Source organism: Microtus ochrogaster, chromosome 7, assembly GCF_000317375.1.
Source record: "Microtus ochrogaster isolate Prairie Vole_2 chromosome 7, MicOch1.0, whole genome shotgun sequence".
NCBI lineage: Eukaryota > Metazoa > Chordata > Mammalia > Rodentia > Cricetidae > Microtus > Microtus ochrogaster.
The window spans coordinates 73117160-73140052 of NC_022014.1; the positions used below are offsets into that span (position 1 = coordinate 73117160).

The 22893-nt window shown below is 39.3% G+C and overlaps 2 protein-coding genes across 4 annotated transcripts in view; both read right to left on the reverse strand.

Annotated features, from left to right (window-relative positions):
- Abca9 (ATP binding cassette subfamily A member 9) overlaps positions 1–5996 on the reverse strand; it is a 73653-nt gene extending 67657 nt beyond the window's left edge. Inside the window, exons 1-4 of one of the 3 annotated variants that reach the window (XM_026780699.1) lie at positions 5666–5752; positions 4713–4751; positions 3730–3875; positions 313–520 (exon numbers count right to left, since the gene is read on the reverse strand). In XM_026780699.1, coding sequence (XP_026636500.1) covers positions 313–520; positions 3730–3825 — 304 coding nt within the window. In that variant the 5' untranslated portion in view covers positions 3826–3875; positions 4713–4751; positions 5666–5752. The other 2 variants (XM_005350663.3, XM_026780700.1) reach the window with 2 other exon arrangements.
- A 9289-nt stretch (positions 5997–15285) lies between these two features.
- Abca6 (ATP binding cassette subfamily A member 6) overlaps positions 15286–22893 on the reverse strand; it is a 62859-nt gene continuing 55251 nt past the window's right edge. The window contains exons 33-39 of the mRNA XM_005350664.2: positions 22256–22331; positions 22076–22170; positions 20395–20514; positions 20075–20215; positions 18493–18572; positions 16318–16373; positions 15286–16193 (exon numbers count right to left, since the gene is read on the reverse strand). Coding sequence (XP_005350721.1) covers positions 16092–16193; positions 16318–16373; positions 18493–18572; positions 20075–20215; positions 20395–20514; positions 22076–22170; positions 22256–22331 — 670 coding nt within the window. The 3' untranslated portion in view covers positions 15286–16091. The remainder of the gene's footprint in view (positions 16194–16317; positions 16374–18492; positions 18573–20074; positions 20216–20394; positions 20515–22075; positions 22171–22255; positions 22332–22893) is intronic.

The following is a 22893-nucleotide window of genomic DNA, read 5'->3' on the forward strand; positions in this document are numbered from 1 at the left end:
ATAATGACCAGGAAAAACAGCTAAACAAAGGAGAAGAGATTCAGGGTCTTGTTTTACACTTAAATAACCCAAGACTCATCTCATTTTGATATAATTTATAAGGAATATTAATTCTCTTTGAAGTACAGTTGCTCAAAGGTATTACTGGAGTAAGATATTCTCCTTGATATCAAAAGTAATACCCATCCATGTTGTTAATCAACTTTAGCAATGCCAACATTTAACACATTTTTTTTCAAGAAAATCCTAAAATAAATTTGAGTATAAAAACAAAAGTAAAGAAATGATTTCATGAACTGCCACAGAACATACCTTTCATGAAGGGAGCTGATGCCACTTTGTTCATTATCTCGTAGACAGTTTTAGTCTCAGGAGCAAATGCAATCATATAGCTAGAATCATTAAAATCATCAACACGTCCTAGATCCATTTCAGCAATTTGAGGAGCGTCATGAACTTGATGTAAATCGGAGGACAGTTGATATGTAAGAAATATTAGAAGAAATGAGAAAAACCATTCCTACATAGTAACAAGAGAAAAGAAAGAACATCAGGCTTTCTCCCATGAACAACCAAAACAATGTCATCCTGTCATACAGCTGCTGCTCCATTTTTTTCTCTTCCATTTTAAAGTCATGGATTTTACTTTTGTCCTCCAAAGATCCATTTAATTTATGTCCAGTGGGCGGAAGAGGGCATCAAGAGGTAACAGATGACTGTGAAGTCACTGTGTGGTTGCTGGGAATCAAACCCAGATCCCCTGCCCGAGCAGCTTGTGCTCTGAGCTGCTGAGCCAGCTCTCCAGCTCCTACTTTGCTCTTTCATCTGCACATTTTGTGACAGGAGCATTGTTCACCAAGACAGGGTTGTGACAGCAGTTCCAATGGTCTGATCTCCAAAATATATAAAGAACTCAAGAAACTGGACTTTAAAATGCTAATTAACCCAATTAAAAAATGGGGCACTGATCTGAACAGAGAATTCTCAACAGAAGAGGTTCAAATGGCCAAAAGACACTTAAGATCATGCTCAACCTCCTTAGCGATTAGGGAAATGCAAATCAAAACAACTTTGAGATATCATCTTACACCTGTCAGAATGGCTAAAATCAAAAACACCAATGATAGCCTCTGCTGGAGAGGTTGTGGAGGAAGGGGTTCCCTCATCCATTGCTGGTGGGAATGCAAACTTGTGCATCCACTTTGGAAATCAGTGTTTTGGTTTCTCAGGAAATTCGGGATCAACCTACCCCTGGACCCAGCAATACCACTCTTGGGAATATACCCAAGAGATGCCCGATCATATGACAAGGGCATTTGTTCAACTATGTTCATAGCAGTTCCAATTATAACTGAAAGTGTTTCCTCATTCAACACTGCAAGGCCAGACGCTTGTCACCTCTAATAAGTCTCGTCAGAGGCCACATGACCAGGAGAACGGACCACTCGCTGGTATTTGAAGGGAGGGCGGCACGGCATAGGTAAGTACTTCCCTCAACAGAAGCACGGCCTTATCTTGTTCTTCGGCTCTCTACACATGGAAGAGGCAGTAAAATACTGCTCACCAAAAAACATATAGCTATCCTCCTGGGTAGGGGAAGTAGACAAGATTGCCAGGCAAAAAATCGGGATCTTAAGGGTGGGGTGGGAGGGGGGTAAGGGGAGATGGGGAGAAAAAAGTGAGAAGGGTTGGATGGGGAGAACCAAAAGAATTTTAATGTTCTTTATCGCGGTCACTGCGTTCTAGAACTGTAAACACAACAGACCATGTGTGAAGCCCAGTGCAAAGAATTCATTTTGCCGTTCTAGTTTGACTTAAAGAGGGAACTCTAATTGAACTCGGTCGCTCGCACACAGTCACACAGAGAAACACGAAAGAAGAATGGGCACCTGGGAAACGAAGGATTCTAGTGAAAGAGGTGATGGTCAAAAGCAACTAAAAATCATTATATAAATGCATGAAACTGTCAGTTATAAAAAAGGATTTATTTGTTCTTCTCTCATGGTATACCACATCCATCATACACAATTTTAGCTATGTGTATGTATGTACATGTATGTATGCATAGAATTTAAAAGAGCGAACGTTTGGAAGTGTAACAATTACTTAAAGTAGGTTCTTTTATATTACTATTCATATGACCTTTGCTTTATCCTTAAAGCTCTTGAATATTTTATTCATTGACAATCCAAACATTCATCAAATGTTTCTTGGATGAATATACACACTGTTCATAGAATACGACATTAATTTGGTAATTCTTTTAATGAGTGACTTTAATTTGTGTTTATCATTAATTCTACAGAAAATATATATCACTGTTAAAACAAAAAGAGTACTAGTGCAATAAAAATAAAGGCCCAGCTGGGCAGTGGTGGCACACACTTTTAATCCCAGCACTCGGGAGGCAGAGGCAGGCGGATCTCTGTGAGTTCGAGACCAGCCTGGTCTACAAGAGCTAGTTCCAGGACAGGCTCCAAAACCACAGAGAAACCCTGTCTTGAAAAACCAAAAGTAAAAATAAAAATAAAAAAGAAAGACCCAAATATGATTTTGTTTCTGTTGCTGTCACCGCACCTTGTAGCTACCGTGTGCTCGCTGAGAAGGACATGATAGCTACATAGGTATCTTTCTAGTTTTATAATTTCTTTGTGGAGAGTATCTTTTTCCCCGGCAAAATATGATCATCTTTTAAAAATCCACTAAATTTTTATGATATTTTAAATTATGCAGGTGTTTTATTTTTAAATAATAAAAGTTATACTCATTTATGTGTACAACATATTTCAACACATGCTCGCGTGGTAGAGTGGTTAAACAAAGCTCGTTACTTATCACTAGCGTGACACTTTTTGACAATATCGCATGGGTTGGATCTTTTCAAACTGAAGAAAAATCAGCAGTCTATTATTACACACACGATGTGCTCACTTTGCTAATCACACCATCTACAGCACTGTGCCCTATCTTTGTTACTATTTAGAAATGACCGCAACCTTTCATTTTGCATATCTCATCACACTTTCATATATACATGGTAATACACAATAAGTACTTTTAAAGTATCTGCTGTGTTTCATGCTCCTGCAGTTTTGTATATATTTAACCTAAAGTCCTTTCCTTAAAATAACCCTTTCATGAGATGTTTATCCACGTTAATGTCTAAACATTAAGCTTGCTTCCGTCTGTGTTTGAGAATACACCCTGATAGAAACCTCAGTAAGTGAATTATTCTTGTCCTGTAGATGTCACAGACAGCTCTGAGAATTGTTTTGGGCGTGGAGTTGTAGGGAACGGGGAGAGTGCCAATGGGAATTCTTTGTGAAAGGCTTTGCTCATTTCCTCTTAAACCTCAGGTTACACTCTGAAGCAATTACGGATTAAAGTTTGCTTCTTTGATGATGCCCTGAACCTCAGTGTCTATGCCCTCATGAGACCGAAATTAAAACAGATGTTAATTATTATTTCTGTTATATAAAGGTATAGCTTCATTTTATAGGGCATGTCTGAATATGAGTTGTTTTAAAATATCTCTAGTAAGGTATTTAATGTTACATATTTAAATTTTTTATTTGAAAAAAATAGTAGAAAGGCCAGGCTGAAAAATTCTAGCCTGTAAATTATATCTGGGTTATATAAAAAAATCATTGACTAATCACCATGTGGCTATCACTGAGAAAATACTGTTTTCTTTTCCAAATATGAGAGCGCATAGATTCTCAGCCATACCATCGCTGTTTCTCGTCTCATCCTGCCCTTCTTCAGCCAGTTCTTGCAGAGAAGAGCCCACGTCTGCTGACCCACTCTCAAGTGCCTCTTCCTCATTTCGGCTTGTTTATTGTTCTAAAGGATGTAAAGGAGGCAAACGTGGAAGTCTGAAACAGAAAGCATTGTGCAATCAAACTAAAAGGAAACATTTGAGCAGCTGTTTCCAATTATGTGCCTACAGAAGCAGGGCGCCAAATACAGACAGAGGAAAGGAAGGAAAAAGGAGGAGGTGGCAAAATCTACTGAAAAAAATAAGAGTCTTTTCTTCAATGGAATGGCTTTTCAGAGACTAATAATAATGTCACGTGCTGCCCCCATGAAAGTTGGCAGCTAAGCTGTCCAAGCTTTATATAGGCTGGTGGGAGGTCTCCCGTTACCCTGTCAGTTAGTTAGTTATTACTAATTACCAGTAGTTACTACTAATTACTAGTTACTATTCAGCAGAACCCCACTACCAGTCAGTTCTGTTCCTGGGTCTGTATGCCGAGGTGTGGGTTCACCAGGGACCTGTACTCAGATTCTTCCAGATGTAGATCACCGTGACAGGGTGTTACAGAACACGCCTTTACACACACTATTCAAACAGAACTCTGTGGGACTCAAAAGCATTGGGTTGATACCCACGGCTTAACATAAGAAATCCTAAATAATACGGTGTCAACTAAGTCTTTTTTTTTAAAAAAAAGAGAAGGTTGATTTATATAAGAATATAATTTATATGAATTCACACCATGAGCAATACATATCTCTAAATAGATCCCAAACGCTAAAAGATCATTACCAGATACAATTTTAAAAGATTATCTTGGGAAGTAGGAAATAGGGATGGAGGTCAAGTATGAAATGAAACATTTGAGTCAAAGGAAATAAGTAAACAAAAAGAAAAGACAGGCGTTTTGTATGTCATGAACTCAAGACAATGATTAACTCAGCCCTTTACTGACCTTTCGCAACTGAAGTCTGAAAAACTCTTACAAAAACCACTGAAAAAAACCACAGGTCAATAGTAAGTAGCTAAGTTCAAGGGACACAAAAGGACATTTTAAATAATTTCATATTGCTTCCAATGTTTGGATTTTCCACTTACGTAAATAATCTCCAAGTAATAATATCATCAATAGGCTATGACAATTGGAAACTCCAATTAATACTAAATCACATTTTCAATTAGAAATCAATGCTGTAGCAAGTCTTGGTATCCAAAGCATAAAGATATATTGTTCAAGTGCCAATTCTTCTTAGATAGTTAATGTATATGGAGGAAAATATTCATAAATAAAAACAGTTGTATAATCTAACCATCATGCATTAGGTTATTTGTTCCTGGCTGTTAAGAATTAATTATTCCATTGTGCATGCCCATGCCAAAATGCTATTTGCTCTAGGAGAAGAAAATATTAAATTAACTTCAATTGTTTTGAATAGCAAATTGAGTAGTTTAAAAATAATACATTGGTTGTTAAAAGCTAGTAATTTCCCAGTATTCCTGCTACTCGGGGATGACAAGCATTGCACAAGTTAAATTATTTTACATATTTAGTATGATAAACAGGGCCAATAGAGTATTTCCTAAGTTTTCTTGATTAAAACTCTCAAGTCAGTTAAAAACAACTCAAAGCTCACAGAATCTTGCATCCCTATGTTTACATTCCTCTGGCCGTAAAACTGGAAAGCGCTGCACACAGAAGGGGAATAAGCAGTTCTAGAAGCTTTGAAAACAGCACGAGCCAAACAAGTTACATTCCTTTCCACTTACCCGCTCGCCTGGTCCAACGTATGTGCTTTTTAGAAAAATGCTTTAGTCATGCAGCAAAATGGAAAATTCTTAGTTTTCCAACTGCTTATTTAGCCGTACAGTATGAAATACTCAAAGGTTTGAAAAATCAAAATGACTTACTTGTAACCTCCACCGAAATGTTTGGCATGACTTTGATGTCTTTTCTTGTCCCATTACATAAGTGCTAACTAATAACCACAGTTTAGAGGCTAACTTACTGAGGGAAGCTAAAGCAGGAATCTTCAAAAAGTTCATCCACAGATCTTTGTCCTGGAGGAGAATTCACATCTTTTTGTTCGGATCACTGCTACATCTTGCTTTGAATTTTGCTTATCGGGAACGGTTCTGTTCACTCTGGTTTCTGAAGAGAATTCTTGACTGAGTTCAGCCTGACTGCCAAAGCTCTGCTCATGTAGTGACTCCTGAGCTGCTCTTTCTTCCTCTGCTTCCCGCCAGCTCCTCAGCAGGGAATTTGTGGTTGCAGATGGTTGGCTGGACATATCGGAACGTTAGCAACCATCAAACCAGGAAGAAGCTGGGCTTTTTAAAAAGTATTTTTCTTTCTTTCAGATTAGACCCCAAATAGACTTGACTCTGAGCAGCAGCGTTCTTTAAACAAAAATCAGAAAAAGGCCAGCTCAAAGCAGAGCAGAAAAGAATTTCCTAAATTACAAGAATAAACGTACACATTGGATAAGATCATTTCTCAAAGCCCTTCATTGATTTTTTTTTAAAAAAAGCTGGATCTGCACACGACAGCATAGCAATGTTTCCAGGGTTACAGGGTAAATCTGCACTTTTGCCTACATTTCTGTAGCATTGTGTGCATCCTATTTCCATCGTCATTTATGGCAGAAAAGTATAGTAGAGAGAGGTGTTCTCAGGCTGCGGAGAAAGTTCACTTAGTAAAGTGTTTGCCTTGCAAGCCTAAGGAACTGAGTTTGATTTCCAGAGCCCATGTAAGAAATGCCAGGGGTGTTAGCTTGGGATCAATGCACAGTACTGGGGTGGGAAGTGGGGAGACAAGAGTATCCATGGGGCTTGCTGGCTAGCCTGTCTGGAGGTGGGGGATGTTTCTAAGGATGAGAGCCAAGGTTGTCTTCTGGCCTTTATCTGAATTATCTGAGTGTGTACACACGTGCAATGTACCTCCGCCCCTTATGGGGGGAGGGGCGAGGAGGGAGGAAGAGATTGATACATTAACATCCAATCCCAAGAAGCAAGTTTCTCTGTAGACAACCACTGGTTTTCAGTATGTCCTGTTCCCCGTGTTGTCAAATGTTTGCAGCAGGCACTGGCTACATTATCATGAACTTCTTGTGTGCACGGAAGACAAAGCATCACACAGATATGAAATATTCCTTCGGTATTTATTTAGGCTTATTTACTTGTTTGCTAATTATATTAGGTCCAGAAATTGCTCAGCAAAGTCTGCACAACCAGATTGAACTCATAATCGGTGAGAACAACAAGCCTTGTGATTGTTTCTCTATGTCTGGTGCCTTCCGCAGAACACGCATTAGCACATTTACTAACACTGCTAACATTTTGTACACAGAGATTATAATTTAGAAAGGTCTTATTTCTTTTTTGCACTCTTAGTTTTTTCTATTTTCTTTTATTTTACATTTTTAAAAACTCATTTTACATGCCAGATACAGTTCTCCCTCCTTACGTTCCTCCTGCTGCCCTCTACCTCCCCCCATCCCATCCTTCATCCCTTCCTCAGAAAGAATAGGGACTCCCATGGGTGGGGCGAAGATCATGACAGGGAAATCCACAGGGAAAGCGGACCCAAGATAGTGGGAGCTCACAGACTCCAGACTGACAGCTGGCGAGCTGTATGGAACCTAGGCCCTCTGCATATGTGGGTGAAAGTTGCGTGGCTTAGTCCGTTTGTAGGATCCCTGGCAATGGGACCAGAATCTTCTCCTAGTTCATTTTTGTATCGTTTTTATTGAGCTATATATTTTTCTCCACTATCCTTCCTTCCTCTTCTCTCCTCCCCTTCTACCCTCTCCCATGGTCCCCATGTTTCCAATTCACTCAGGAGATCTTGTCTTTTAGAAAATGTATTATTTCTTAGAAATGAATATATTCCCTCTTTCCTCATACCCAGTTGAACAACATACATGCAGGTTTTGTCTGATATCATTCTTAACTATATATTGTTTCTTTAAAACATAATATGTGATCCCGTCTCTCTTTGGAAGAGATGGCTGCAGCACCCCTTCCCCCCTCTCCCTCCTTCCCTTTCCTTCCATAACTCACTGAATAAACTACACACAAACCCTCAAAAAATAAAAAAAGCATAATATGTAAGGGATTGGAGAGATAACTCGGTGATAACTATAACTTTCTGCCCTTTCAGAGGACCAGTTTGGTTCCCAGCACTCACAGGGCAGTTCCAGAGAGATCTGATGCCCTCTTCTGGTCTCCGTGGACATTGCATGCATGTGAAGTAAAGATGTATTTAGGCCAACCTTACTACCAACATTATGAGCCCCTCCCCCAATACAATTCCCCATGTTGTGGTGCCCTCAACCATAAATTATTTTCGTTGATACTTCATAACTGTAATTTTCTGCTGTTATGAATCATAATGTAAACATCCGATATGCACATGGCCTTAGGTGATGCCTGCGAAAGGGCCATTTCACCCCCAGGAGCTGTGACCCACAGGTTGAGAAGCAGTGGTTTAGGCAAAGCACCCACACACATAAAATGAAAAAAATAAATATTTATAGACATATATTAATCAAATTAAACTTGATTTCGTTTCATGGACTTTTCCCATGGAATATTCTTTTAACAATCTATTTCATCCCTCTACTTCAACTATTATTTCTCAGATATATTTTGATCAAGAACCATTATTTTATATGGAAGATTTCCTTTTTAAGCAACTTAATAAAATTTCCTCTTTTATTTAATTTGATTTTTTTAAATTTTACTTTTATAAAATAAATACAAGTCTTTAAAATGGTGAATCGGTTTCCTCCACTCATGTGGTTTTAAGCATGTCTTAATTTATCCCTGGTGCTTTCCAGTTCTTCATTTTTACTCAGACTGTGTTTCTCTGTGCCTTTCTGTGGATCCCTTTACATCATATCTTGTCTAGGGAGTGCTGGATATTAACTTTGATATACTGCTTATCTTTAAGTGTTAACAAACATATTTGAACTTCAGCTACTCTAGTGATATAAAAATTTATATCTAGTGATATAAAAATTCAACTTCTGTTTGCATTCACTTTTTTTTTCATCCTTTCAGTTCCCTAAAGGTTAAACATATTTGAACTTCACCTTCACCTGTACACTATTTATTTTACAGTGCCGAGCAAAGAATTTGCCCTAAAAGCCTGAGTCTCCACATTTATGAGATCCAAAGCAGACATGATAATATCCATCATTTCAACAGAAATCATTTTAAAATTTAATCTTTGGGATCTAGGGCTATAGTAATGGTTAAGAACATTGGCTGCTCTTCCCCAGGACCTGAATTTGATTCCCATCACCCACATAGTGACTAACAACCGTCTGTAACTCCAGTGCCAGGGGAACCAATGTCCTCTTCTGGTCACAGGAAATGGGCACATACATGGTGCACAGACATGCACATACAATTTAAAAACAATTTAAGAAATATCTTTGGGATTTAAGGAATAAAATGGAAAAAAAACGGGAAAGACTCATCAAATGTTGCTCTTAAATTCTTTTGTTGGGTTTTGGTTAGTGTCTTCTCTACATTAAAAATAATGTGATTTTTCTTATTTCCTATAGTACTGATGATAAGAATGTCTGTATGAGTGCTGGAGAGATGACTCACTCACAATTTAAGAATGCTTGCTGGTTTTGCAGAGGACACGAGCTCAGTTCCCTGTCCTCTTGTAGGGCATTTTGTTTTTCTTACTTGGAAATTTAAAATATACATATTTTACCACAATCTTTCACCACAATCATATGGAATATCACAACAAGTTCAGATGTAGATTTTGTTTTGTCTTGTATGGAACTTGGTAGTCATTTATAAAGATCTTGAAGTTTGGTTTGGTTTTGAAGTGCTGGGAAAATTTCAAGTAAGTCCTTTTGTCAAATATTGCTTCACTTCTGGTCTTTTCCTGGAAATTTATTAGATAATGGAGACACATTACACGCCTCTATCTTTTGCCTGTTTGCCCCTTAGAAATCAGAATACAACCCTCTTCCACACCAAATAAACAATCTCTAAGACATGCTTTTTGTTGTGTTCCACTCAGGAATGCCTTGATGACGGCCTGCCTGCTGTCTGGTTCTGACTTATCTACAACTCCAGCCACAGTGGGTTGTGACTGTACCAAGTTCTATGTATTTACCTCTTTTCTTTTTTTTGGGGGGGGGGGGGTTCGAGACAGGGTTTCCACATCTGTAGCTCTGGAGCCTGTCCTGGAACTCCCTTGGTAGACCAGGCTGGCCTCGAACTCACAGAGATCCGCCTGCCTCTGCCTCCCGAGTGCTGGGATTACAGGCGTGCGCCACCACCGCCCGGCTCTATTTACCTCTTTTCTTTAGTAGACTTCACTACTACTCTCCACAGGCTCTCTCCTAGTGACAAAGAATGAGACCTTTGGAGTCCAGCGTTGATCGTTTCTCGACTCTACAATGCCTCTTTACCAATCCTCTGGGGGTTGGATACCATGGCCAAGTTCTCTTATGACCTATGATGGATACTGCGTACAACTCATTTCTTTATAGACTGGGTACACTCATCTCTTCCCACAGAGTGTAAAAATCCAGATGACGTTAAAGAATCAATAAAGGGAGCTGAAGAGATAGATGGGTTAAGGGCACTGGCCACTCTCGCAGAGGACCCGGGTTCTGTTCCCAGAACATTCATGACTGTTTACAATGTCTTATCGTTTTTGTTTTTTTTTTTTTTTTTTTGAGAGAGAGACAAGATCTCCCGAGAACTGGGAAAGTGGGGTGGGGGAGAGAAGGAAACGTGGAAGCAGAGGAGGAGGGGAGAAAGGGAGGAGGAAAAACTAGAGGGAATGGGACGGATGAGATGGGGGAAGGAAAGAAACAGAGAACAATGAAAGAGATATCTTGATTGAGGGAGCCATTGTGGGGCTAGCAAGAAACCTGGCACTAGAGAAATTCCCAGGAATCTACAAGAATGACCCCAGCTAAGATCCTAAGCAATAGAGGAAAGAGTACCCAAACTGACCTTGCCCTGTAGTCAGATTGATGAGTGCCTTAATTGTCACCATAGAACCTACTATCTAGCAACTGATGGAAGCAAATACAGAGATCCACAGTGGAGCACTGGGCTGAACTCCCAAAGTCCTGTCAGAGAGAGGAAATAGTAAGAATACAAGCAATGAGGTCAAAACCATGATGTGCATGCCCACTGAAACAGTTTACCTGAGCTAATGGAAGCTCACCAACTCCAGCCTGACTGTGAGGGAACCAGCTTAGGACTAAACGAGGCCCTCTGATTGTGGGTGACAGTTGTATGGCTGGGGCAGACTGTGGGGCCACTGGCAGTGAGACCAGGATTTATCCCTACTGCTTGTTCTGGCTTTTTGGAACCCATTCTCTCTGGAGGGATACCTTGCTCAGCCTAGATATAGGTGGGGAGGGCTTTGGTCCTGCCTCAAAGCAATGTGCTAGACTTTGTTGACTCCCTATGGGAAGCCTTGCCCTCTCTGAGAAGTGGGTGGTGGTGGGATGGGGGGATGGGAGGGGAGGAAGGTGGAGGGAGCAGGAGGAGGGGATGGAGTGGGAAATGGATTGGGCATGTAAAATGACAAAAGATAGGTTTTTTTTAAAAATAAATTTAAAAAATAAATAAATAAGAGAATTTGTATTGTATTTACCACATAGCCTTCACATGAAAGTTGCTCATAATAAGTGATTTGAGTTTATGTGTATAGTGAAGAATATGAAATGGAGAAACAAAAGAAAAATATCTATTGTTTTCTAGCAGTAGGGTTTTGAAAGATTCATATGGCACCTAAAAACTAGTAGTTTTGGGTCAAGAGGTTCTTTGTGTATTTTCTGCTGCTGTTAAGTGTAGGATCTTTCTAACTAACCCAGCCTTAAAGCACACCGATCTTCTTGTCTCCCCCTCCCCAGTGCTGCAGTAGGTGAGAGAACCATGCCTAGCTTGGTTTTACCTTTGTTAAGGATGAAACTTAAAGGGACAGCGAAGAGGGAGATGCAAAATATGGGAGAAATCAAGTAACAAACAAAGGGCTGTTTCTGATTTTGTTTTAATGTGGTCCAGAGAAGGGTTGCAGAAGAAATACGATAATAGTTCTCCTTTGAAGAAGGCACATATACAGAGCTGGTGAAAGCTGAAGGGATTCTCGCTAGTAGGGGCAAAGCTTCTAGCTGAGCACCAGCTTGCTTCCGCCATGCTTGATGCTATAACTATGTGGTCTCTTCAGCAAAGGGGTCTTCCCATCACGTTGTGGAAGGTAACCCATAGTACTGGTAGTAGTCAATAATGTGATCATTGAGGGGGCATCTATAGGACCTCTTTGGCCAATAGTTCAAAACGATGTAACTCATTCCTGGTTCTAGGGATTTTATTTGATAGTTTATGATGTCTAGTTGGGCATTGTCTCCCCCATTATGTGGTAACTCCATTTAAGTTCCATTCGTATGAGTTTATATTTTAGGAAAGCATCGAATGGAAGGGTCTAGACATGGTCAAGAGTAGAAAAGCGATCAATATCACACTCGGCTAAAACCCTGTGTGTTACAAGAACATCCTGCTTTCGAGCTGTCCTGACCTAGTAATAGTGGCACAAATGATATGGGAACAATCAACCACTTTTTAAAACTGGATTTAAGGGCTGCTCCATGAGATGAAACTCATACCTGACACTCTTAATGAGGCCAAGAGCCTTAGGCTAGATGAGTCTGCTAAACAACCATAGCAATAAAATGACTCCTTTTAGGGCCCTGTGGGAACTCGTGGATCTCCCTAGGAAAGGAAAATAAAAGAGATCTCATGAACAACCCCTTGTGTCTTAGGGATTTGAGTTTTTTTAAAAGAGAAATAATATGAAATTGCATGAGTAAATGATATTTGATGAGTTATAGGGGAGGAAAAGAATATGAACAAATACACTATATGATAATTTTTTTTTATTAAGAAAGAAAAAAAAAATTTTCCGTCTCCTCCCAGCCTCCCACTCCTCCCACCCTCCCCCCCCTAACTTCCCCCCCTCCTAACCTCCCCCCCTCCTCTCCCCCTCCCTCTCGAGTCTGAAGAGCAGTCAGGGTTCCCTGCCCTGTGGAAAGTCCGAAGTCCTCCCCCCTCCATCCTGGTCTAGGAAGGTGAACATCCAAACTGGCTAGGCCCCCACAAAGCCAGAGCTAGAAGTAGGATAATTTTTATAAAAAAATAAAACTGAAATGATGCTTAAATATGAAGCAAAATTTCAGTAGAGAGAATTCTGTGTGTGAAACAGAACATTTTAAGACTGGCAATATATGTGGTAAGCAACTGATTAAAATGTTAATTCTAGAAATACGCATTAAAGAGATCCGAAAATTATTTACTTGTGATAATAGCTCTCAGGTTTTGTTTAAAAAAAATGTCCTGCTGATGTAGGCGGTTCAACTTAACATAAAAGTGCAATTTGTTTCTGAGTTGATACTTCAATATATATTTACAAATCTGAATGCGGATGGGCTTTCAAAGGTCTTTTCCTCTCCCTGGGGAGCTACTGACAGCTACAGTTGCGGGAGAAGGGTGTTTTACTTGGGGTTTCTATTGCTATGATAAAACGTCATGACCAAATCAACTTGGAAGGAAAGGTTTTATTTCATCTTAGGATTCTCAAGTCCCATTCCATCACTGACAGAAGTCAGGGCAGGAACTCAAGGCAGGATCCTAGATACAAGAACTGCAGCAGAGACCATGGAAGAATGCTTACCAGCTGCACTGTGGTTTACACAGCCTGTTTTCTTCTACCATCCAGAAACACATTCTGAGGCAATACCTCCCCCAGTGGGTTGAGCCCTCCCGTATTAATCATTAAGGAAGGAAATGCCCTCATATAATAGCATACAGGCCAATCTTGTATATGTTCCCTCTTCCCTAATGACAAGTGTCAAATTGACAAACAAACAAAAACAAAGCAAAACAAAACAACAACAACAAAACCAATCAGGACAGAGGGCAAGACATTTTTTCAGTGTAGCAACTGATAAATTGCCAATGCTATGATAAATAACCCCATCTTTGCTCATTTATCTAGCCCTAGTTCAACTCAGTAGTGTGTGCATGCAAGCGTGAACACATGCATGCACACACATAGTACGGGAATTAGGTGGGAAGCAGAAAGAGTCCAGTGGGATGGGAGGGAAGCAAGAGAAGGTAATGAGAGGAAAAGGGATCAAAGTACAATATACACAGGGGACGGAATCATTAAAAGTTAATCAATAACCTGATAAACAATCAAAGACAAGTACAAATTTGATAACCCAGCTAAAATATGATTCATTGTAGAAGAGTTGAGTGAGCCAATCTTCACACACGAAGAAAAAAAAAAACACCTGAGATTTTTGTCTCTGAAGGGGCTACTAACAATTTTACTCAGAAGAAAGTAGCTTCATACTCAAAATTTACAAATCTATTTGTAAGTGAAATAATTATTTGATGCACAGAGTCATGATGATAATGACTAATTTTGTAGGAGGGCAGTAAACATAGCGGTGAGCTAAAAATCTAAAAAATGTTATTCGGAGGAGAGAAGCATGGTCACAGCTAAGCTTCCTATAAACCTCACAGTTGAAGATGAGGTCAAAATACTGATTTACTTTGGAATTGCACTATCCAATATGTTAGATATCAGTCCCAGGTAGGAATTTAAACATAAGTTTTTTTTTATTAATTTAAAATCCATAATACTTAAAATACAATTCCTTCACCTCTGACAAGTAAGCACTTAAGATGTTTGGCTCTTTAACAGATCAGTCTTCCAAGACAGTGGTATCCAACTGCCAAACACGCACCTAACCTGGTTCATTACATATGAATCCTGTAAATGGGTAATGAGTAAGGCAAAAACCAATGAGCAAAGCTCATCCTTAACACAAACCTAAATGCAAACATGTAATGCTTCAACAGCATCCTAGATTTGAAAGCAGGTGAATATGTCACTGTGGCAGCAGTAAATACAAGTCAGCGTGTAGTTAGGAAATGTGTGTGCCAAACACAGTAACCGCTCTATAGACATAGCTCAAAGTATGTAAACAAATGACGTATATGAAGAAACTATAGGGGCTCTTTTATTGAATTTTATCCAATTTCTGTATTTTCTCCATTATACAAATACTCTTTTATAAAAAAAAAAACTGTTTTCTGTATACGTGGTCCCTGAGTGTATGTCTATGCACCACATGTGTGCAGGAGCCCATGTGTGAACAGAAGAGGCATCGGATCCTCTGAACTGAAGTTACAGAGAGTGGTGAGCTGCCATGTGTGTGCTGGGAACTGAACCCAGGTTCTTCGCAAGAGCATAAGCACTCGACCACTGAGCAATCTCTCCAGCACCTATAAAAATTTAGTGAAGCCGGGCGATGGTGGCGCACGCCTTTAATCCCAGCACTCGGGAGGCAGAGGCAGGCGGATCTCTGTGAGTTCGAGACCAGCCTGGTCTACAGAGCTAGTGCCAGGACAGGCTCCAAAACCACAGAGAAACCCTGTCTCGAAAAACCAAAAAAAAAAAAAAAAATTTAGTGAACAGAAAAATGTTATATGTAAGCTATATAAAATATTATAAAATTAGAGTAGGAATACTGCCTAACATTTGAAATATTTTTTCTGCTGTTGGTGTTACATAGATATATCAGGGGAAATTAAAATAACATGCAAAGTTGACATATGAGAGACATCCACATAGTGTACACATATGTACATATACTAATATAAGTAGAAAATTGACTGAAATTAATATCAAATATACAGAACACTATTTGTGAAGAGATGAAGGAAATCCCGAGAATATGCTATTAGTATTTAAAACATTCTTAAGTGAACAATTATTACTCTGAATCCCTTTGTTTTTAAAGGTTGTATTTGAGCTGTGTTCAAGATATGTCCCTATTTGTGGTCCAGGGCCTTATCATTTCTACTGCTGTTGAAATAATCCCTGGAAAGGTTTGAGGAAAAATAATATCTCATACTTTATGTAAAAGAAGAGTCATAAATTTTATATTTGTCAACTACCATGAAGTCCCCATGCAGCTAAGGGCACTGAGCATGCTCCTCACCTACCTCATCAAGTGAATGTTCCAATCATTGTTATGAATGACTATTTTTTTCAAAATTGAGTTTATAGTTTTGTTTCTATAGTCCTTTACTACTATTTTGTATTTCTTTATAGCCTCTAAGTTTTAGGGCATGGATTATTATAAATTTTACTTTGTGGTTCACTAAGCAGGTAAAATGTGTATAGCACTGATATGAAAACATCTTTGAAATGATTAATCCTACTAGTTACTGCAGAAAACATTAGTTTTAGGTTGGGGAGCCTAGGTCTGAGACATCACGGTTCATCCAAGTGAGGGAGCAGTTTCCATCTCACAGTTGTATCAGTTTCTTCATGAACATTTTCCAGCTCCTGTTCCTTCGAAAGTTCTAAAAACACCTAAACAGGAGACAAAGCAGGAGTATGGTTATTGAGCTGTTGGCTGTCCTGCAGAGAACAGGGAAAAGCCATGTTCCTCTCATGAGTGTATAGTCCCGACACGAAGCCAAACGAGTTGACTCACTTTGTCCAGAGTGCACTGAGAGAGGCTGTATTCTTCCAGGTTAAAGCTGCATTTCACTGAAACACAGATAAATTGATAAAAGACAATGAACATAGACTCACAGTTTATTGTCAAGAAAAGTCTCAAAGTTGTATACACCAAAATAAAATTATTAAAATGAGCAAAAGATAAATTGAATAAATAAATACAGGGCAGAACAATGTCATGAAATATATATATACATATATATGTATATATATATATATATGGAGTTCACACAAGAGGAATCATGGCGTTTCTACAGGTAAGTGATGGATTTCAAGGATTTTAGCAAATTTTCTCAAATAAAGGTTGAAATAAAAATAAATATCAATAATATGAATGCATACCAAATTCACCTAGTATTGGGTTTTTCTTATATTATATTTTGTTAATCTCTGCTATTTAGCATATATGTCTTTGGAAGATATGCATTTTACTTAAGGAATGACACCAATGATCAAAATATTTTTACATATGAGGAAATTTTCACTCCATAGTCTTTGAGAGGATCCAATCTATATTCCCTTCAGTGGTAATACCTTATCAGGTCTCCATTGGGGACATCAGGAGATCTATCTACATGACAGTTGTCACTAGATTTAGATGCTTACTTGTTTAAAGTTTATCACTTAGACAGTGGGAATCCCCTGTGTGAGAGGCACTTTTAAATGCCAGTGACAGATCAGTAAGGGGAAGAAACAAAACCCTTGGCCTCTCTGTCTGTGCATTTTAGCAGGAGAAACATGGACATTATATTCATATGCATTTAAATATATAATAAAATATATTATATTTTTATAATACAAGATAAAACAAGAAATTATTGCATACTCTTTTTACATAGGGCCACTGAGGAAGTTATAGTAATAACTTGATAATTGAGCAGAAACCTAAAAATGTGAAGGAGCAACAACCTAAATATTTAGAAAACATAATTTCAAAAAGAAGGAAGAGCAAGTGCAGAGTCCCAAGGCAAGAATGTGTTTGACTAGCAACAATTAGGAAGAGCCAGGAAGTCCGCTATCAAGAGTGAACAACAACAGAGATTCATATTATCTCTAGCACGATGAGGCAGGCACTGTTCTGGGCACTTAGTAAATTAACTCCTTTACTCCTAATGCCCTTGTAGAGACACTGATTCTCCCTGTCACTGTAGAGACAAGCTATATAAAAAACTCAGGGATTGGGTACATTTTATCCACTGTCTCTCTGCTAGTGAGCAGCAGCACTATGATGGGAAGCCAGCAAAACTAGCTTAAGGGTTAGAGCTCTTCAGAAAATTACACAATGATGATCTGCTGCTAGGAATTATCTAGGTAGTTGAGTGTAAGACAGACAGACAGACAGATAGAGTTAGTAGCAAGAATAGTTCTGAGCAACCAAAGAAGGACCTTAGCTATCATTCAGTAACAGAATGTTGTTGGAGGTCCTTCTGTCTATGTGTTGCTTTTATTGGTTAATGAATAAAGAAACTGATTTGAGCCCATGGCAGGGAAGAACAGAAACTAGGCGGAGAAAGCTAGGCTGTAGGCTGGGAGAAAGTAGGGCAGAGTCAGAGAGAAGCCATGGAGCCGCAGGAGACAGATGCTGGGAACTTAGTCAGTAAGCCACTGTCACATGGTGGCAATGCACAGATTAACAGAAATGGGTTAAATTAATATAAGAGTTAGCCAAAAGAATCTAGGCCAATGGGCCAAGCAGTGATTTAATTAATACAGCTTCTGTGTGATTATTTCGGGTCTAAGCTAGCCAGGTGGCTGGAAACCAACAAGTGGTGCCCTCTTCCAACAAAAGAAGGTTAAATCCATTAGCACAGATAAAAGGATGATGATGGGTGAGGGTCCTATTACTTTCACCTCATCAGAGTAATCTGAGCACATCAATGATGTGAACGGAATATAAACACACAGACAAGCGGAGCATGGTCATGGTTTCTCTTATGTTAACGCAGTTATGATTCAAGAACAGCTAAGCTGCACTGTGTGGCCTCTGCAGCTTCAGTCCCCTGCTGCAGATGAACCTCTTTCCAGAGGGCTGAGTTTATTACTATTAGAATTCTCAAAATCAACACCCTGCAGGGTCCATTTTTAAAATGTATTGCACACCCACCCTTCATTATATTACTCTCCAAGTCCTTTAGAAGTTTGTTCTTACCTGCTTCTAATTTGTAAAAGGCCTGAGACAGAGGATAAACATCTGTTATGGGTAGCTTGTAGGTCAGCAAGGAGAGATAGCTGGGAATAGGAACACATCAGAATAAATCCTTGTATAATCAACCATTTCTTTTCAAAAATAAAGTTGGTACAAGGTAATATATGTATTAAATGTGAAAGCAAATTATCTAACAATAAAGTCTTTTGAAACTATTGAAGAGAACTGGCTGTTGTAGATATCTGTAGTAATGGCAGAGTATTTTATATTATTACTTATATCCAGTTAACTCAAACAGTTTTCTTGTTAAAATCAGAAATGCTAAACTACATCCATCCTTAGACAAGTCCAAATCAGGCTGGAAAATAATTCAAATGAGTTCAGTATTATAACCATAAAGCCAACTCATAATCGGAGTTCTAAGGCTGGGGAGAAGCACAGGACAGTTATGGAAAGATTTAAAAACCCTGGAGCCTCTAAGGAACAGACTGATCTGGGGAACGTTCCTTCTGGTACTGCTTCCAACAGCATCCTTTGCTGTTTCTCGGTTCACTCCCAGAGTAACAGTGCAGAGTTACTAAGTGGCAATAAGACTGACCAGACCTCCAGGGCTGGATGTCTTCAGACCGGACCACCCTCTTAATTTCTTATTCATTATATTCCCATGTTTGTTTAAAAAAACATATGTATTTCTTTGACTAGTGACACTGAAAGTTTAGGAGTAAGAGCAGGTTTTGAGATATACCTTAGGTGACCTCTACACTTACACTCTATGAAGATGAGAATGACAGTTTTGTGTATTGTGTCTCTGAAATGCTTATCCCTATAATTTTAAATCCAGCTTCTGCTTTATCTCTTTTGTCCTGTTCCTAATAACATACAGACACACACACACGGCAAGTGTACATATGCATGCACACACACAAACACTCATTATAGTCTCCATTTTGAAACAAGAAGTATCTATTAAAGAAAGACCCTTCACCTTTGCTGCTAATTCCTGGAGGAAGAGACCCACGGTCCTGTGTAGTTTGTAAACCTCTTGTAACCTAGAAGACTCAACATATCTTCTTTGAGGTCCCTAACTATCACTGTGAAGCTCAATCACTCGTGTTGGCACAGAGCTAACAGAAACCTGATGTGGGAATGTCATATATCAATCTGTTGATTTCATTGGTTAAGGAATAAAGAAACTGCCTAGGCCCCTTGATAGGCCAACCCTTAGGTGGGTGGAGTAAACAGAACAGAAGGCTGGGAGAAAGAAGCTGAGTCAAGGAGTCGCCATGATTCTCCTACTCCAGGCAGATGCAGGTTAAGATCATTCCTGGTAAACCAGCTTGTGGGCTACACAGATTAATAGAAATGGGTTAGATCAATATGTAAGAGCTAGCCAATAAGAGGCTGGAACTAATGGGTCAAGCAGTGTTTAAAAGAATACAGTTTCCGTGTAATTATTTCGGGGCATAAGCTAAGCTAGCCATGCGGGCGGCAGGGTGCTGGGGACGCAGCTCCGCTGCTCTTATTTCAACAGAAACCAGTGTCTGTAAAGCATACATAGATCTCTACCATAAACAGCTCTCTTCACCTTTCCTGACGTGCAGCCTGTGGGAACAGCTCCAGCATCTCCCTGTGCACCGATGCCACTTGAGAAGTTTCATTCACTTTTAGTTCTAGAATGTAATCCTTGCCAAACTTCCTTTTCAGGTGTTGGATTGAACCAATGCATCTGTGAGTAGGAAGAACATGATGGGGAAGAAAACACTGTCATTTAATTTCTGTTATTCTTAAATGTCAGAGAGAGGAGAAAGGGTATCAGCGAGGAAGGCAAAGGGATGGAACTAGCTGCTAACAGTGACTTGCTCTTTCTACAGGCAATCCCGAATCGGGCTCTGGAGAGATACCCACCTCAGTCTTCCGGACACCATGATGGCCACTCGGTCACACAGAGCCTCAGCCTCAGCCAGGTCATGGGTGGTCACGAGGACGCCCACCTCGTTGTCTTTAGCAGCTGCCTTGACTGCCTGCCTGAAGTGCATAAAGATTAATAGAATTTAAAATCAAAAGTAAAGAACAATAGGAAAGATAAAGAATGAGGGAAAATGTATAGATAGAATACAGTTTACAAATCATATTTATGTATTCAAAAACACCAGAGAAATGAATGCTGACTAGTTTAAAAAAAATAAAGAGAATTTTAAAAAATATTTTGGTATGTTCATGGCATCACAGTTAAACTTTAAAAGGAAGTTTCCTTGTATTTTGGAGATATTAACTGAAATAATGATGAATACAAAGACATGCTGCTTCATATTTCCTTTAAGATAATAGAAGCTGCAAGAGGAAATGTATTGAGAATTAGATGAAATGAAGTTGACCTTCTAGTGACAATGATTGGAACTGAGTGACAGGTATAACAGATTCATAAATAATTCTTTCAATGTTTGCATTAAATAGTGATAACAGAGGTTTATTTTAAATGGGAGAGAGAGAGAGAATACTGAATAATTACAAATATGAAAGTAAATCAGGGGTTTTATTAGTCAAAAGGGTGATTCACAGGTAAGAAATAGGGAAAAACTAAAATGATATGTAAGATATGTAAATTTGACAGATGTGGAAATAAGGAAATTATGTCACTAAGCTAAGGGTCTTTGAAAACAGCCTAAGCACCAAAATAAATTGTTATAAAATTCTTAATAATTAAAATACAAAATTAAAATTATTTATTATTAAGCCCCAAACTAAAGAATATGGAGCATTTTGGATCATCCACTTGTTAAATATTTGCTGCCCCAATAACATGAACTATCTCTGTAGCTGGATTTCTGCCTTGAATGTCTCATAAAGGTCCATGTGCTAAAGGTTTGGTCCCAGATGGTGTCATTAGGAGGTGATGAAATCTTTAAGAGGTGAGGTCTAAGTGGAGACGTTTAGGACATCAGTGCCTCTATAGGGGATCGTGGCACCTCAGTGCCTTCCTCCTTCTCTGAGCTCCTTGACTTATAAAGAGACCATAGCTATCATGTGTTCCTGCCATGGCATGCGACCTTACCACAGCCCCAAAGCAGTGAAGCCAATCTCAGATGGACTTAAAACCTCCAAAACGTCAAGCCAGAACAAATCTCTTCATTTTAAGTTGATCATCTGGAATATTTGCTATGATAGCCGATGATACGATGCTATTACATACCAGATTTGTATCACTATGATAAAAATGCTTGGGATAATCAGCTCAAATGGAGAAGTTTATTTTGCATTAATATTTCAGAAATTCTAAGCCATGGATGATTAGGCCCATTGCTTTGAGCCTATGGCAAGGTGGGGAGTGCTTTGGGGAAATACAGCAGCTTTCTTCAGGACCACAGGTCCAACGTCTTCTTCAAGGTCATCTTAGCTTCCCTACACTAGGTTCCTAAAGGTGCTAGCTAGCACCCCTCAGCGGCACTACTGGCTGGGGAGAAAACCTTAAACAGACAGGTATTTAGAGATCATTCAGCATCCAGGCTATAGCAGCTAACTAGTACTATTTCAACTGAATCAGGAACATGTTTATCACGGTGGGTCTGGGGCCTATAAAGATGCTCACCATATTTGCTGTTTCCCTGGCACATCTAAGCCTGTAGACGGTTCATCCAGAATCAGGACAGATGAATTTCCCAGGATGCTCAGCACAAAGCACAGCTGCAACGAAGGGAAAGAAAAAAAGGTCCCCTGTTTGCTTCCATACTGCATAAGCCCTCAGAAGAGCACCAGCTACCATACGTACCTTTCTAGTGGCTCCCGCAGCTAGTCTCCGCACTAAAACATTCAGCTGGCCATGTAGGTTAAAGGCGTTCACTAATCTGATAGAAAATAAAATGGGAATATCACACTAAGAGAGAACTTTGGGGAAGTGAAATCACCCATAAGTATAAAAATGTTGGAGGAAGTGTGGCAGTATTGCTCTCAAAATTTGAATCATGATAAAAAGTTATTTCACTTTTTGCCTCATGAAATGTTTTTTTTTCCCATTATAATTCTGAATGAGAATTCATGTTTATTCCATTCCCATCTTCTCACTAGAAACCTGAAAAGCGCAATTATTCACGAGTATAGACTCACTGGCTCTTTGTCAACTATTTGCTTCAATGATTTTCAAGCTTCCACACTGAGTTATGTGGGGAGTCAGGTGTTGTCTCTCATTTCTGTTCTACCAGCAATACTCCAAAAAGTGAGAAATGCCTTTCTGCTCCTGTTCCTCATTAGTAAGATCATTGCAAGTAGTGCCTACCCACCTCATGGCAAAAACGGATGACACACTCCCTCTGCTGTACACACCCCCTCTGCTGTACACACCACCTCTGCTGTACACACACACTCTGCTATACACACTCCCTCTGCTGTACACACCCCTTCATCTGCCGT